Below are 15,964 nucleotides of genomic sequence, written 5' to 3' on the forward strand. Positions count from 1 at the left end.
TACACTGGAATGTGTATGTTGGTGTACCCGCTAATGATTCCAGAACGCCACACCTGATGGTGTTACACAAACATCAAGGTGAAATCATCATCATCATTTTTTCCCTCTAGACCCTTTTCACTAGGATTTTGGGTGCTGCTGAGCCAGCAGTTACATTTGCAGCCACTTTCTTTGGTTTTGTATTTTGAATAGTTAGTGCTTTTTGGGGTTTGCTATTTTACAGTCATATGCATGACATGTATATTTCAGGTGGAAATAACAGAAGTCGCACATTGGGAGTGTTTTCAGTTTATATCCTGTAGTTGTTGGTTCAGTCCTTCAAGTATCTTGGTGTCCACATCTCCTCAGACCTGACATGGGCTGCCCACATTCAGGTCCAGACCAAAAAGGCTAGGCAGCGCCTGTATCACCTACGACAACTGAGGAAGTTCAGGGTCTCTCCAAAGATCCTCAGGATTTTCTATACAGGTGCTGTGGAGAGCATCCTCACACAGAACATGACATCGTGGTTTGGGAACAGCTGTGTGAAGGACCAAAAAGCTCTCCAGAGAGTGATCCGTACAGCAGAAAGCTGCTGCAGGATTGCTCTCCCCCCGCTTCAGGACACCTACACCAGGAGATGCCGGACTAGAGCAGCGCAGATACTGAAGGACCCGTCCCAGCCTGGCAACAAACTGTTCCAACTTCTGCAATCTGGTAGAAGGTTCTGCATCATCCGGGCCCTAAACACACACACCCGCCCTCTCACATCATCTATAATTGACTGAGTCAGGACTCTTCCAGACACTAAACCAAGGCACAATGTACATTTCAAATTCCTTTAATTTTAAATATGTTTATATTGTCTATCCTGTAAAATAGTCAGATGTCTATTCATATTAATGTACAGAATTCACATATGTATGTATGTATGTATGAATTCTGTACGTTCTTCCTCCCCCCCCCACACACACACACACACACACACAATTTTTGCACATGTCAGGCTACATTTCACTGTGTGTAATACTTGTATAACTATGCATGTGGCAAATAAAGAACCTTGAACCTTGAGCCTTGTTTATTTATTATCTCCAAGCTCTGGTTAACATCATCTTCTACATGTGTGTTTGGATCCTTTGAATCCTTTCTACTATCAGTCTCGTGTCTCACCTGGAATTTGTGTTGCCATTCTGCTCCAGTGAGTCTCCAATCAGGATCTGTGCCCCAAGAAGTCTTTCAGAACAACAGTCTTGTCTGTTGATGATGGTGACAGCAGTGACTTTATAGACAGCCAATAAGTCTACTCTCCACCAGGGATTCTGCTGTGGCCCAGTGTGGGTACAACATGAATAACCCCAGATTTCAGTTCTGCACCCATCGACACCTTTGAAGGGAATCCCAACTGCATTCCCTGTTGATGACTGCACTGTTTGTTTGTTTAAGGCCACATTTTGAAGCGGCTCCACTAAATTGTTGAAAGGAACAAACAAGTATGAATCAGTATCAAGCAGATGTGTTTCCATAGATCAGATCCAGTCACTTAAAGCTCTACCTGCTGGGGCAGCATACACCTCCACTTCACACAGGGTGAGAGTCTTCTTTTGTCCAGGAAGAAACACGTTCACAAAGCGACCCTCCATGCTGCCTCCATCACACCGGTATGTGTAGGTTTTACCCACTTTGATATGTGAGATGGAAGCACACCTGACACCAATGGATGGGGAAATATTAAGTTGACATAATTACTTTCTCAAGAAGAGAATGTAACTGAGAACACAGCCTTTTGAAAGTTTTCATAGGTTTTCCCAAAAAATCACAGAAGCTTTTATTGGTTCCTTTGCTAGTTTGACCGATGTAAGCTATTTACATCTCTATGGCATTTATAAGAACCAATACATGAAAATTTAAAGAGTAACGAACAAGTGTGAAGAAATACCCTTTAACCTTATTGTGAATGTTACACATTGCATAATTAGTGATTAATTAATCCAAACAATTTGCAACTGTTCTCTAATGTGTCTCCTATTTTTGTATATAGGTCTCTAGTTTTGTATATATCCCTCTTGACTGTATATATTTCTCCTGTTGCTATTTATTTCTGCTGTCTACTATTTATATTTTATTCTGCTGTACATGTACAATGACAATGAAGGGCTACTGTATTCCATCTATTCTAGTCTATTGTAACGCAAGGTTTCAGCACATTTGGAACAGTGCAAACACAACAACAGAGCACAAACAAGCAAATAACTACACATAAGACATGTTAGGGAATGTGTGTTGTTTTTTAAAAGGAAATTAAAGTATCAAATATAAAATATAAAATGTCAGATTTTTAAATCTGCAAATATACACGTTTAATTTCATTCAGGTTTATTTATATATACTGTAAGGAAAGCACCCTATAGTATTTGGGTGATCACTCTAACAATCAAATAACCCGCTGTGAGCAAGCACTTTGCAATGGTAAGAGGGGGGAAATGTTTTTTTAGTGGGGTGCAAACTTCAGCAGAATCAGACCCGGGGATGGGCCAGACCAGTTTGGGGGTGAGGAAAGAAGAAAGGGAAGACATAAGACAAAATACCAACAATTGGAGAGAAAGACAGCAATTTAAAGACATTGCAGCTCACTGTATTGTGATGTTTATATCGATCTTAAAAATCCTAAATTTGTTGCACTGCAGTTAAAAGGTTGGGAAATCCACTTATTATATGTTAGTTCACCATGTGGTGGACAAAATGAATCTTGTAAACTTTTGACTTATCACTGTTCCAGTTATACTTAAAAACTCACTTTACATTGAAACACTTGTAATTACCTGGGATTATTGTTTCCATTGTTCTCCAGTGAGTTTCCTATTCTGATCTCAGCTCCATCCAGTCTTTCAGCACAGCAGTCTCCTCTGTTGGTGACTTTTACAGCAGTGATTGTAAAGCTTCGCTGCAGGTCCACCCTCCACCAGGGGTTGGTCTCGTCTTCAGCCGTGTGGCTACAGAACCCATTGCTATAGAACGAGTTCCGTCTGCCATCGATGGCTTTGGACGCAGTGGCAAAGGAGAGTGTAGATGACTGGGTAGCTTCTCCTTTGAGTGCCACATTGGGTAATGGATATCCTTGAAGGAAAACCACAGAGAGACATTAGATCATTGTGAATAGTTAATTATATTTGTTGCAGAAGGTGCAGAGTGCAGTAATTTTGAAGACCACACTTGGCTGTCATTCTGGCTCAAAGACCTTTAACTATACAAAACAACAAGAATGATTAATTTGTGTTGGGAGGTGGGCCATTTGGAAAATTAACAACAACTTGAACAAGCAAGGCCTCAGACTTGTGTATCGGCATCAGGCTGAAATGTGATTACCATAGTAAACTTCAACCTCGCAGATGCTAAGGACATTTTCACTTCCTGGTAGAAACACAGTGACGTAGCGTCCCTCCATGGAGCTACATGGAAAGTAGTATGTCTGTCCACTGGGAATATGAGAGATGACGGCACATCTGTGTATGAGAAAGCCAAAAAGAAGAAAAAAATAAGAAGGGACAATATGCTACTGAAATAATGATTGCTCATGTATTTTATCTGTCTGCTTCAAGCTGTTTCACCTCATGCTTTCAATGTCATTGATCGCTGCGGACTTTCCAATCCAGATTTCAGCACCATCCAGTCCATTTTCCAGTTCTGCTCTATTGGTTATTATTACAGCACCAATTGTATACACATTTACCAGGTCTACCCTCCACCAGGGATCAGATTCTGACTTGGTGAGTGTACAGGACCCTAACTGATATCTTGATTCTCTTCTCCCATCAACTGCTTTGCCAGCAATACCCACGCTGTCACCAACCGAGGACTGGATAGCCTTTTGGTTCAGTGCCAGGTTATGGAAAAGATAACCTTAATATAAAAAAAAATTAGTTAGTATTATGAATTATTCTCTATTTTTTTAAAGATTGTTTTGAGGGAAGTGAGGAAAAAGTTTACCTGTCAGCGCTCTAGATATCATCATGAAGGAAATCACTGTTAATGTAAAGAGTTTGACTTAAAAAATGTAAAGTATAATTTATATCATATTCATTTTTAACTGTAGTGTTTGAAATTGTGTAAAAATGGGAATTTTAAAGGGAACAGCATACTCAACAACATCTCTGCTGAGTGACTGGTGATGTAACAAGCAATAAAACTTAATTAAATTAACGGAGTGGATATAAAAACAAGGAATCATCAAAACCAGAAACATGTTGTGTCTAAATGTGTCTGAAAGACACCTGAAGCTACACTGATTGATAATTCCGATTAATCCTCGCTTGAATAGCTATTATTCCAGATCTGACAACAAGTTCTCAAGTATCTCACTGTTGTTTTTAAGACTTGTATATATTTTTATATCACCTCTGTCCAAAATGTTGCCTCAAGACTTTGCGTAGACCAAGATTTAAGTAAAAGAGCACTATGCTACTACTCAAAGTATTATCATCATTTTTGTATATGATAATGATTATGAGGGGTTTTTCCAAGGTTTAAAATGAATTAAATCAAGTGTAACTGAAGATACTGTAAATTGACTTACCAATGGAGATGCAAATATAATTTCTCCCACTCATGGCTTTGGAAAATAATCACAGCTATTGTCACTTTACTGCCACTGTGGTTTTCTTCAGAGCATAACAAATCACAAACCTTTCTACCTCATTTATTCTGGTGCAAACAAACATGTAAATTTTTATTCAGTGTTGTTTGCATGAAGGACAACACACCCACATATTACATTTGCTTCTTCTAAACAAATCTTGCTTCTGAAGTTTTCATAAGTTTTCTTATGTTTTGTCCACATCGTTGTTATAGAGTTTTCTGTGTTTCGTTCCCCTTTTCTCATTACACATTTATGTTCCACACACCAAGTTTTTCTTTGTGTCCAAAACTCTTGGTCAAACAGTTCATTATGGACTCTAAATACAGTGGGGCAAAAAAGTATTTAGTCAGCCACCGATTGTGCAAGTTCCCCCACCTAAAATGATGACAGAGGTCAGTAATTTGCACCAGAGGTACACTTCAACTGTGAGAGACAGAATGTGAAAAAAAAATCCATGAATCCACATGGTAGGATTTGTAAAGAATTTATTCGTAAATCAGGGTGGCAAATAAGTATTTGGTCAATAACAAAAATACAACTCAATACTTTGTAACATAACCTTTGTTGGCAATAACAGAGGTCAAACGTTTACTATAGGTCTTTACCAGGTTTGCACACACAGTAGCTGGTATTTTGGCCCATTCCTCCATGCAGATCTTCTCGAGAGCAGTGATGTTTTGGGGCTGTCGCCGAGCAACACGGACTTTCAACTCCCGCCACAGATTTTCTATGGGGTTGAGGTCTGGAGACTGGCTAGGCCACTCCAGGACTTTCAAATGCTTCTTACGGAGCCACTCCTTTGTTGCCCGGGCGGTGTGTTTTGGATCATTGTCATGTTGGAAGACCCAGCCTCGTTTCATCTTCAAAGTTCTCACTGATGGAAGGAGGTTTTGGCTCAAAATCTCACGATACATGGCCCCATTCATTCTGTCCTTAACACGGATCAGTCGTCCTGTCCCCTTGGCAGAAAAACAGCCCCATAGCATGATGTTTCCACCCCCATGCTTCACAGTAGGTATGGTGTTCTTGGGATGCAACTCAGTATTCTTCTTCCTCCAAACACGACGAGTTGAGTTTATACCAAAAAGTTCTACTTTGGTTTCATCTGACCACATGACATTCTCACATGACATTCTCCCAATCCTCTGCTGTATCATCCATGTGCTCTCTGGCAAACTTCAGACGGGCCTGGACATGCACTGGCTTCAGCAGCGGAACACGTCTGGCACTGCGGGATTTGATTCCCTGCCGTTGTAGTGTGTTACTGATGGTGACCTTTGTTACTTTGGTCCCAGCTCTCTGCAGGTCATTCACCAGGTCCCCCCGTGTGGTTCTGGGATCTTTGCTCACCGTTCTCATGATCATTTTGACCCCACGGGATGAGATCTTGCGTGGAGCCCCAGATCGAGGGAGATTATCAGTGGTCTTGTATGTCTTCCATTTTCTGATGATTGCTCCCACAGTTGATTTTTTCACACCAAGCTGCTTGCCTATTGTAGATTCACTCTTCCCAGTCTGGTGCAGGTCTACAATACTTTTCCTGGTGTCCTTCGAAAGCTCTTTGGTCTTGGCCATGGCGGAGTTTGGAGTCTGACTGTTTGAGGCTGTGGACAGGTGTCTTTTATACAGATGATGAGTTCAAACAGGTGCCATTCATACAGGTAACGAGTGGGGGACAGAAAAGCGTCTTACAGAAGACGTTACAGGTCTGTGAGAGCCAGAGATTTTCCATGTTTGAGGTGACCAAATACTTATTTTCCACCCTGATTTACGAATAAATTCTTTACAAATCCTACCATGTGAATTCATGGATTTTTTTTTCACATTCTGTCTCTCACAGTTGAAGTGTACCTCTGGTGCAAATTACTGACCTCTGTCATCATTTTAAGTGGGGGAACTTGCACAATCGGTGGCTGACTAAATACTTTTTTGCCCCACTGTACCTTGGAGTACACATTGACAATAAACTGGACTGGGCTAAAAACACCACAGCACTTTACAGGAAGGGCCAGAGTCGTCTCTATTTTTTGAGGTGACTGAGGTCCTTCAACATATGCCAGAAAATGCTGAGGATTTTCTATGAGTCTGTTGTGGCCAGTGCGATCCTCTATGCTGTTGCATGCTGGGGGAGCAGGCTGAGGGTCGCAGATGCCAACAGACTCAATAAACTGATCCGTAAGGCCAGTAATGTTGTGGGGATGGAGCTGGACTCCCTCAAGGTGGTGTCGGAGAGGCGGATGCTGTCCAAGATAAAGACAATGTTGGATAACACCTCCCACCCACTCCATGACATGCTGGTCAGTCACAGGAGCACGTTCAGTGAGAGACTGAGATTACCGAAAAGCACCACTGAACGACACAGGAAATCTTTCCTGCCTGTGGCCATCTCCCTGTACAACGCATCCATTTAACACACTGGTTACTGCTACAACTACACATGTTTCTTTTCCAGCTATTTATTTATGAGTGACTTATGTATGTATGTATATATATGTATATATTGTACTATTCTTAGTTATTGTATTGTCTGTCTTGTCTTAATGTTAGTTTATAATGGAGCACTGTAACAAAAAATAATTTCCCACAGGGATCAATAAAGTATTCTGATTCTGATTAAATATACTCAGTAATAAGAAATGTGCTTGAGCAATATTGCCCACAACAATTTAAAATTCCACACTGACATGTGTAACACCTGAACAGACCCAACAGGTCTCGCACAGGGTTTGGTTTTGTGTTTTTTTGCTATTCTTTTCATTTTCCAGTAAATTTGCTCCTGGTGATGTCACATAATTTTTTCTGTGTGTACTTTCATTAGTGCTTTACAAATGTTTTATGGTTTCAGTGAACACCAGTCAAAAGCATCCAGTTCCACCCAGTTTTAATAAATGGAATTATTTATTTAGTAAATGTTTGACATGGGTCTTAAATTTAAAAAAAATCACATAGGATTCAAGGTGGAAATGAACGCTCTTTAGGTCACGTTGAAGAAGAATGACTCCACTGCTGTAATAATCATCTGGATGAGGATCTTCCCAAGCTGAAAGTAATCAAAATATGGAGATGTTGGATCAGTTGACATGTCATACATGTTTGTATGCACTTGTTTGCTGTTGGACTACAAAGCTGCCCTTTGTCACAGATTTTGTTCATTATATTTATGGACAGAATTTTTAGTGGCATTCAAGGTGGTGGTCTCAGGATCTCGTTTCTGCACTTTCCAGATGATGTTTTTCTCCTGGCTTCATCAGACCGTGATCTCTAACTCGCACTGGGGGTTTTCCCGGGTGAGCGTTGGGATAAGAATTAACATCCTCAAGTTCAATGTCATGGTTTTCACCTGCTCCAGGTTGGGAGCAAGTTTCTAGGATATGTTGAGGATCTCAGGCTCCTGACACTGATGTGGCTGCTGTGCTGCTCTGTTTGGGTAGAGAGAAATCTGATCTTGATAGTGAAGGTGTCACTTCATATTGATCAGCATTCGTATCCTTATGGTCACAAGCTCTGGGCAGTGACTTATCTGGCTGACTCTTTAATATACGGCAAGACACAACTGCACCGCATGAAAAGTGCATGTAGTGAAAATATTGTAGTTTTAAGTATTTTCATTTGAGAACACCCAAAATTGACTAAACGTTAAAAGTTCCAATTCAAATCTAGCAACATCCATCAGAAAACACACAAAATATTTTTTTGATAAATATTTAATTATAAACATGTAATACAAAATCATTACACGAGCATCTTCAGTAGTACCACATATAGCATTATTTGTGTACACCTGCTAAAAAGCAAGCAATACATGTGAACGTCAGCCACTGAAGGCGTCATTGTAAAGGTACTGCTGAACAAACAGCATTCATATAAACAACATATAATAGAAATATACTATCAGAACATAATTGTTTATAAATGCACCTCTGCCATTTGCTGGCATCATTGTCATCATCAGCAAATGAATTTTGCTTTTGGTGTTCTAAGGGTAGACAAAGGCAAACAATGGTTTACCAGCAGTTTCTGTTTACACGGTTTAGCAGTTTAATAATCAAAGTAACCATAAACTTACCGAATGTTTTTGCTTAGCAATAAAAATGTGGGCTTTAAAGGGTGTAACTGCATGTAAAAGCAGTATAAAAAAAGCTTCTCGAAAGTGATTGCCCTCCACCAGTCCTGATTTGTAATGTGACCTTTTCCCACAAAATTAATCATAGCAGTCTGGGACATACTGTTGATAGTAAACCTGTGAGTTTAAAAATAGTAGCATGGTTGGATAGGAAAGTTTTAATCTGTTATGTAGGGCAGGTTTCAGTTTCCTTATAGCCACCTCAGAGTCAGGATGCCCACAGTGATCAGCAAAGCTAGAGGCGAGGAAGGAAGAACAGAAGAACAAGTATTAAGTACTCTACGTGTTTCATGTTTGAAGCACATATTCTTTTCTCAGGTAAGTATTAAACCAAAAGAAAGAAGAAAACTTATCTGGTACTTTTACCTTGCATCATTGATTGCTGGATTGTAATTGCATTAGCAGCAGAGGTGGTGGGGGGTTTGGTGGTGGTGGTGGTGGTGTTGGTGGAGTTGGAACTAACCAAATTGGTGACGGTGGCATTAGCATTACTCAGGTTTACCACATTAGTTGTTATTTGGAAAGCAGGGCTACCCAGATCCCCTGAAGCTGAAAGAACAAGCAGAGAAAAAAAGATCACTGATGTGTTTAAAGTACATAACAACATATTGATATATTGTCAGTGATGGTCTGTGTAACCATCATTAAAAGAGGTCTGTTAAAGGTGCAATTGATGTGATGTTGATGTGTTAGCTTACTGGCATTATAAGTTCCAGTGGAGACTGACATTGAGAAACTTGTACTGTCTGTGGCTGCTTTAGTTTGGGCGTTAGTAGAGTCTGGTACTGTGGCATCAAATTGACACTGGATGTTCCTTCCATTGATTCTGCCCTTCACATTGTTGACTTTAAGCTGCGGAAGAAAACAGATCACAAAGAGAAGAGCTTAGTTTTTATTAGGATAATAATTTCTTCATTATTAAACTTCAATGTAAGTGAAGGCAACACAAGGGCATAAGTAGTGATAGGCAGAATGAGCATTTGTCACACACTCCAACCCTAAAAAAAGTATTACTAAAGTGTTTTTTCAAAAGTCTGCTAGTAGAACTCACCGTTGTGGGATTCAGCTTGCCATTGTTGAGAAGAGCACTTATGTATTTGAGTACATTGTTGTCATTTGCACAGATGTAGGTTGTGTCATTGACTCCCTGTGGTGAAGAACCAGAAATTGTAAATGTTACCTCTCTATAAAGATGACGACTAACAAAATACTAGACTGTCTCATTGTTAAACTTTACTGTATTTTCATCTGTGCTAAAAGGAAATAATTTTGACATACCTGTGTGGTGTTCCGTGACAGGGTGAGAGCAGCGTAGCCGTCTGATTGTCCTGAAAGTGAAAACTTAAAATTCTGACCTCCCAGCGCTTGGCTACCAAGGAAGAAACATGTCCCACTGGAGGGGTCGCAGCCAGAGGGCTGAGAAACGCACAGCTGTGTCTTGCTACAATTATCTCTAGTAAAAGAGGTCTGCAAGGATAAATAAGATCCATGTTAGAGAGTGGTTTAGTTGTATACATTGTCAGGGGTAGATACATTAATAGGTACTGATCAATGCAACTGCAACTTGTTTTTGTCAGTCTTCTGCTATAGTAATTAACAAATAATGTAATTTATTTTTAAAATATATTTTTTTAATATATTTTTAATTTTTTCTACATTACTCACATTAAGAATTGTCACATTGCTGTCAGGCACTAGTGGGGCAGGTGTTGGAGCTGCAGTCGTGTTGGAAGTGGTGTTGTTGCTGGATGGTGTTGTGGAGCTGGTGTTGGAAGTGGTGTTGTTGCTGGATGGTGTTGTGGAGCTGGTGTTGGAAGTGGTGTTGTTGCTGGATGGTGTTGTGGAGCTGGTGTTGGAAGTGGTGTTGTTGCTGGATGGTGTTGTGGAGCTGGTGTTGGAAGTGGTGTTGTTGCTGGATGGTGTTGTGGAGCTGGTGTTGGAAGTGGTGTTGTTGCTGGATGGTATTGGGGTGCTGGCGTTGGAAGTGGTGTTGTTGCTGGATGGTATTGGGGTGCTGGCGTTGGAAGTGGTGTTGTTGCTGGATGGTATTGGGGTGCTGGCGTTGGAGGTGGTGTTTGTGCTGGTAGCATTTATGCTGGTTGCTGGAGTCACACTTATTGTGTTGTTGGGTGCTGCCGTAATGTTTTGAGCATAAGTGCCCATGAAATACCCAGTCAGCATCACAAACAGGAGAGTGAGGACTAGTCTGCTGTCCATGCCTAAAGCAGAGGGAATAACAGAGATTGAGTAAACTCTAACTATTAACTGTAAGTGAAGTGAAGTTTATTACAGCACTGTATTTAATAACATTTACTGTCACTACAGCTACTCTCTCTCTCTCTCTCTCTCTCTCTCTCTCTCTCTCTCTCTCTCTCTCTCTCACTCTGTGGTTTTTTCATCATATCATTTGTCCACCAGAGTGCACTCTGACTCACATTTTACAATATCCTTAGCACTGAGGCCAGTGCAAGCATCAGTGTACACATCAAAGCTCAACAAGCAGAAGGTGAGTTGTTCGGTTTGGAATTAAAAAGCAACCTCATCATCTGTGTATACCATTCAAACATAACATAGGGAATACTGGCTTATATAACAACGGTGAGGACTTTTACAAAATAATCAGTAGCACTTACAGTACAGGCTCTAGAATTAAGTGCAGCAAGATAACACATAATTTGTTTTTACAGATGATATAAGTATGGAGTTAAATAATAAAAAAGTGAAACATTAAACCACAAAATAAAACGCTAATAAATCCCACCACCAAATATCACACGAAAAGTTGCTCAAATAAATAAGAAAAACAATCAAATCAAACTGGCAACTGGCATAAGAGTGCCATAAATGCAGTGAAACATTAAGATTAATAAAAAGTAATAAAGTAATGAAAGTAATAAATGTGTTTATGTTTTTAAATGATTAATATATTGTAATTGGAAAGTAAGCCTAACAGTCTTTCAGTTTACAATAAAGGTACTCCAGACTCCAAAAAAGTTATTTAGGTTATATATATATATATATATATATATATAAATACTATTGAAAACTAATTGCAATCTTAATTTATTTATTGTTACAATTATAAATTACTACTCTTCACAAAACACTATTAGATAGTGAATGTCAAACTTAAACAGATATTGAACAAAAAAAAACTAATTTAAAAACTGATATGATGTTGCATATGTATTGTTTTTACCTACCTGTAAGTTTTCTTATTTCCAGTGCAAATAGTGAAAGAAATTGAATTAAAGATATATCGTTCCTCAGATTTTGCCTACGTAGTTTCAGTCTCAGGTAAGGCTTGGAGGTGGACCGCTTCTGATGTAGCCAGTGGCTTCCAGATGAACAAGTGACACCTGTTCACTTTCTGTCACTGTTAAATAAGCAGAGGGGAGGGGAGAAAATTGCAAGCATTACAAGAGCATTACATGTGAAACTCTGCCATCACTCTAGTGATCAGGGTGGGGCGAGGAATAAGGGTGTGTTGCGTTGAAAGAAACCTGAATTTTGTCTTTCCACCTCTTCGTTTTAGAGAGTTTTGTTTCTAAATGCACCACTTCCCTAACAATGCATGCAACCTACATGGATATTGCGGTAAAAACAGGGGATCTACTTCAATCTTTAATGTGTATATTACCATCGAACAGCAATGAGACTAATTACCAAATATTTTTATTAACTCTGAAAATGTACAAGAAAGAAAGAATGATTGAGCAGGTCACAGAGGCATTCTGGTTTATACATACTTGGACTGAACTGGTTGGGCTTTTTTTTTTCAAATATCAAAATATTGTTACTGACTGTTTAAACCAATTCTGAAACTTTTAAAGTGAAAGAAAATTGATCTGCCTCAAAGGCACAAGGCACAAAGCTCGGTTTGTTCCTCTTGGCCATTTGTGTAAACGTAATATGTTCCATTGTCTAAAGTGGGTTTTAAGTGTCCTCCTGAGAAGAAGGCCACTTAAAAGATTTGACTTAAGATCAAGGTCCAGATCTGGGAGGAGATCCATCAGGACACCATCGCCTATATGATCTGTGTGCTTTCAAAGTGTTCCTTTCATTTTTCTTTCAGCAGGGTAGTTGCTTCCTGTGGATATGATCTTTATGTTATTCTGTTTATTGTGTAGTGTATTGACTGTAAAATAATTTTTGGATGTCTACTAAAATCCAGCAACACTTCTGTCGTGCACTTTCTTACTATTAACTAATAAATAATCTGACTTGTTCAATTTTTTTTAACTTTATTATGAACACAGCTCTTCGAAATACACTGTTTCCTTTTCCCTTATTGTGTTTAAGTACACAGACACTAAAGTTCTGATATCTGTGTTCACTTAAGTTTTATTCGGTGCTTCAAGGTTTTTGCAATTGCAGATCAAATCTTCATTGTTGCTACTTAACTTCCACTTCAGAATTTCCGAGAAAGAATGAGGGTGGACCTTTTACACGTTAGTCAGGATATATGGTTGGCATTAATCAGGGTCAGTGGCGTGAAGTTATTTCTTCGTCATGCCTTTAATATGCAAAACTGGTCGTGCTGGTTGAGTTACTGCACATGAAACTGGTCATATGCTTCCCTGGGTTTTTTGGGGTCAGGTGGGTGCAGATTTACAGTGGGACAAAAAAGTATTTAGTTAGCCACCGATTGTGCAAGTTCCCCCCCCCAAAATGATGACAGAGGTCAGTAATTTGCACCAGAGGTACACTTCAACTGTGAGAGACAGAATGTGAAGAAAAAAATCCATGAATCCACATGGTAGGATTTGTAAAGAATTTATTCGTAAATCAGGGTGGCAAATAAGTATTTGGTCAATAACAAAAATACAACTCAATACTTTGTAACATAACCTTTGTTGGCAATAACAGAGGTCAAACGTTTACTATAGGTCTTTAGCAGGTTTGCACACACAGTAGCTGGTATTTTGGCCCATTCCTCCATGCAGATCTTCTCGAGAGCAGTGATGTTTTGGGGCTGTCGCCGAGCAACACGGACTTTCAACTCCCGCCACAGATTTTCTATGGGGTTGAGGTCTGGAGACTGGCTAGGCCACTCCAGGACTTTCAAATGCTTCTTACGGAGCCATTCCTTTGTTGCCCGGGCGGTGTGTTTTGGGTCATTGTCATGTTGGAAGACCCAGCCTCGTTTCATCTTCAAAGTTCTCACTGATGGAAGGAGGTTTTGGCTCAAAATCTCACGATACATGGCCCCATTCATTCTGTCCTTAACACGGATCAGTCGTCCTGTCCCCTTGGCAGAAAAACAGCCCCATAGCATGATGTTTCCACCCCCATGCTTCACAGTAGGTATGGTGTTCTTGGGATGCAACTCAGTATTCTTCTTCCTCCAAACACGACGAGTTGAGTTTATACCAAAAAGTTCTACTTTGGTTTCATCTGACCACATGACATTCTCCCAATCCTCTGCTGTATCATCCATGTGCTCTCTGGCAAACTTCAGACGGGCCTGGACATGCACTGGCTTCAGCAGCGGAACACGTCTGGCACTGCGGGATTTGATTCCCTGCCGTTGTAGTGTGTTACTGATGGTGACCTTTGTTACTTTGGTCCCAGCTCTCTGCAGGTCATTCACCAGGTCCCCCCGTGTGGTTCTGGGATCTTTGCCCACCGTTCTCATGATCATTTTGACCCCACGGGATGAGATCTTGCGTGGAGCCCCAGATCGTGGGAGATTATCAGTGGTCTTGTATGTCTTCCATTTTCTGATGATTGCTCCCACAGTTGATTTTTTCACACCAAGCTGCTTGCCTATTGTAGATTCACTCTTCCCAGTCTGGTGCAGGTCTACAATCCTGTTCCTGGTGTCCTTCGAGAGCTCTTTGGTCTTGGCCATGGCGGAGTTTGGAGTCTGACTGTTTGAGGCTGTGGACAGGTGTCTTTTATACAGATGATGAGTTCAAACAGGTGCCATTCATACAGGTAACGAGTGGGGGACAGAAAAGCTTCTTACAGAAGACATTACAGGTCTGTGAGAGCCAGAGATTTTCCATGTTTGAGGTGACCAAATACTTATTTGCCACCCTGATTTACGGATAAATTCTTTACAAATCCTACCATGTGAATTCATGGATTTTTTCTTCACATTCTGTCTCTCACAGTTGAAGTGTACCTCTGGTGCAAATTACTGACCTCTGTCATCATTTTAAGTGGGGAACTTGCACAATCGGTGGCTGACTAAATACTTTTTTGCCCCACTGTATCTGTAGTGAATCCAACAGAATGTTCCGAGTGAAGGAACAGAAATGTAAATTTTGTAAACAATTGAATACTGTCAACGTCACATTAATACAGTACAAATGTCATTTAATACAAATTTTATTTGTCACATACACAGTACAACATTTAGTGAACATGTAGTGAAATGCTTGTGTCCTGAACTGTGGACAGGGCTTTTCCAGGGCTTGTTTTTACCATGGGGAGTCTAGCCAGGATCCTTACTGGATACCAGGTGGGAATCAAACTTGCAATCCCAGCTCCATCACATCACAGATGTTATACCCTTGTGGTGTGCAGTGCATCATAAGAATTGCAATGGAGTAAAGATTACCCTGGTTACCCTGTACATGACATCAGCGGATCAATCAGACTGAAGTACAGACTTTGAGGTTTAAATCAAGGGGTGTAAAAAAGTAATGTGATAACTGAGTAGTTACAGCTGTTTTTCTACACATTTTCCAAAGGTATTTGGGCATTTGACTGACAAGCATTTTCCTGGCCAGGAGAGGTCTGTTCCTTTGTTATTCCATAAAGAAAAAAAACACAGACCTGGAGTCAATTCCAGGTTTTAACCTTTATTTTATAGTTTTTAACTGGATAACTTAATATGAGGTCCAATGGGATGCAAGTGAAGGGGGCCATAATTAGGCGGAGGAAAAAAAAAAGCTGATTAAATAAACAAACTTATGCTACAGCAGTGGTGCTTCCTGTATGTGGTTAACTCTGTTCTCTTCCTCTGCAGGATTTTTGTGTCGGGAGGGTGTCCACATAATGTGTTTTGCAAATGGTGTGCACCGATGTGGTGGTAGCAGCTAGATTCTTCCCTTTTAGTTTTCCGAGGAAGGAATGCGTCTTCAGGTTGGAGATTGTTTTGAGTTCTAGTTGTTGGTAGTTTGAACTTAATAAAATAAAACCCATGTTTATTTTGTGATCTCTGATAACCTTGCTTTCTGACTCATTTCAATCGTGGTTATTTTCTAATTTCTACT

At 40.1% G+C, this 15,964-nt stretch overlaps 2 protein-coding genes across 2 annotated transcripts; both read right to left on the reverse strand.

The window, feature by feature from the left end:
* Positions 1-1,148: 1,148 nt before the first annotated feature.
* Positions 1,149-3,988, reverse strand: LOC143416706 (uncharacterized). Its single transcript, XM_076882190.1, has 6 exons — positions 3,967-3,988; positions 3,588-3,879; positions 3,346-3,482; positions 2,802-3,096; positions 1,535-1,686; positions 1,149-1,447 (listed from the first exon to the last, which is right to left on the reverse strand). Exons 1-6 carry the CDS (start codon positions 3,986-3,988, stop codon positions 1,149-1,151), a joined length of 1,197 nt encoding a protein of 398 aa, XP_076738305.1.
* Positions 3,989-8,301: 4,313 nt separating this feature from the next.
* Positions 8,302-12,101, reverse strand: LOC101476357 (uncharacterized). The gene is made up of 7 exons (XM_076881661.1): positions 11,942-12,101; positions 10,404-10,957; positions 10,017-10,205; positions 9,790-9,885; positions 9,437-9,590; positions 9,105-9,287; positions 8,302-8,973 (listed from the first exon to the last, which is right to left on the reverse strand). Exons 2-7 carry the CDS (start codon positions 10,953-10,955, stop codon positions 8,930-8,932), a joined length of 1,218 nt encoding a protein of 405 aa, XP_076737776.1. The 5' UTR covers positions 10,956-10,957; positions 11,942-12,101; the 3' UTR covers positions 8,302-8,929.
* Between the last annotated feature and the right edge of the window lie 3,863 nt (positions 12,102-15,964).

The sequence above is a fragment of the Maylandia zebra genome, linkage group LG3, assembly GCF_041146795.1.
Source record: "Maylandia zebra isolate NMK-2024a linkage group LG3, Mzebra_GT3a, whole genome shotgun sequence".
NCBI classification, from domain to species: domain Eukaryota; kingdom Metazoa; phylum Chordata; class Actinopteri; order Cichliformes; family Cichlidae; genus Maylandia; species Maylandia zebra.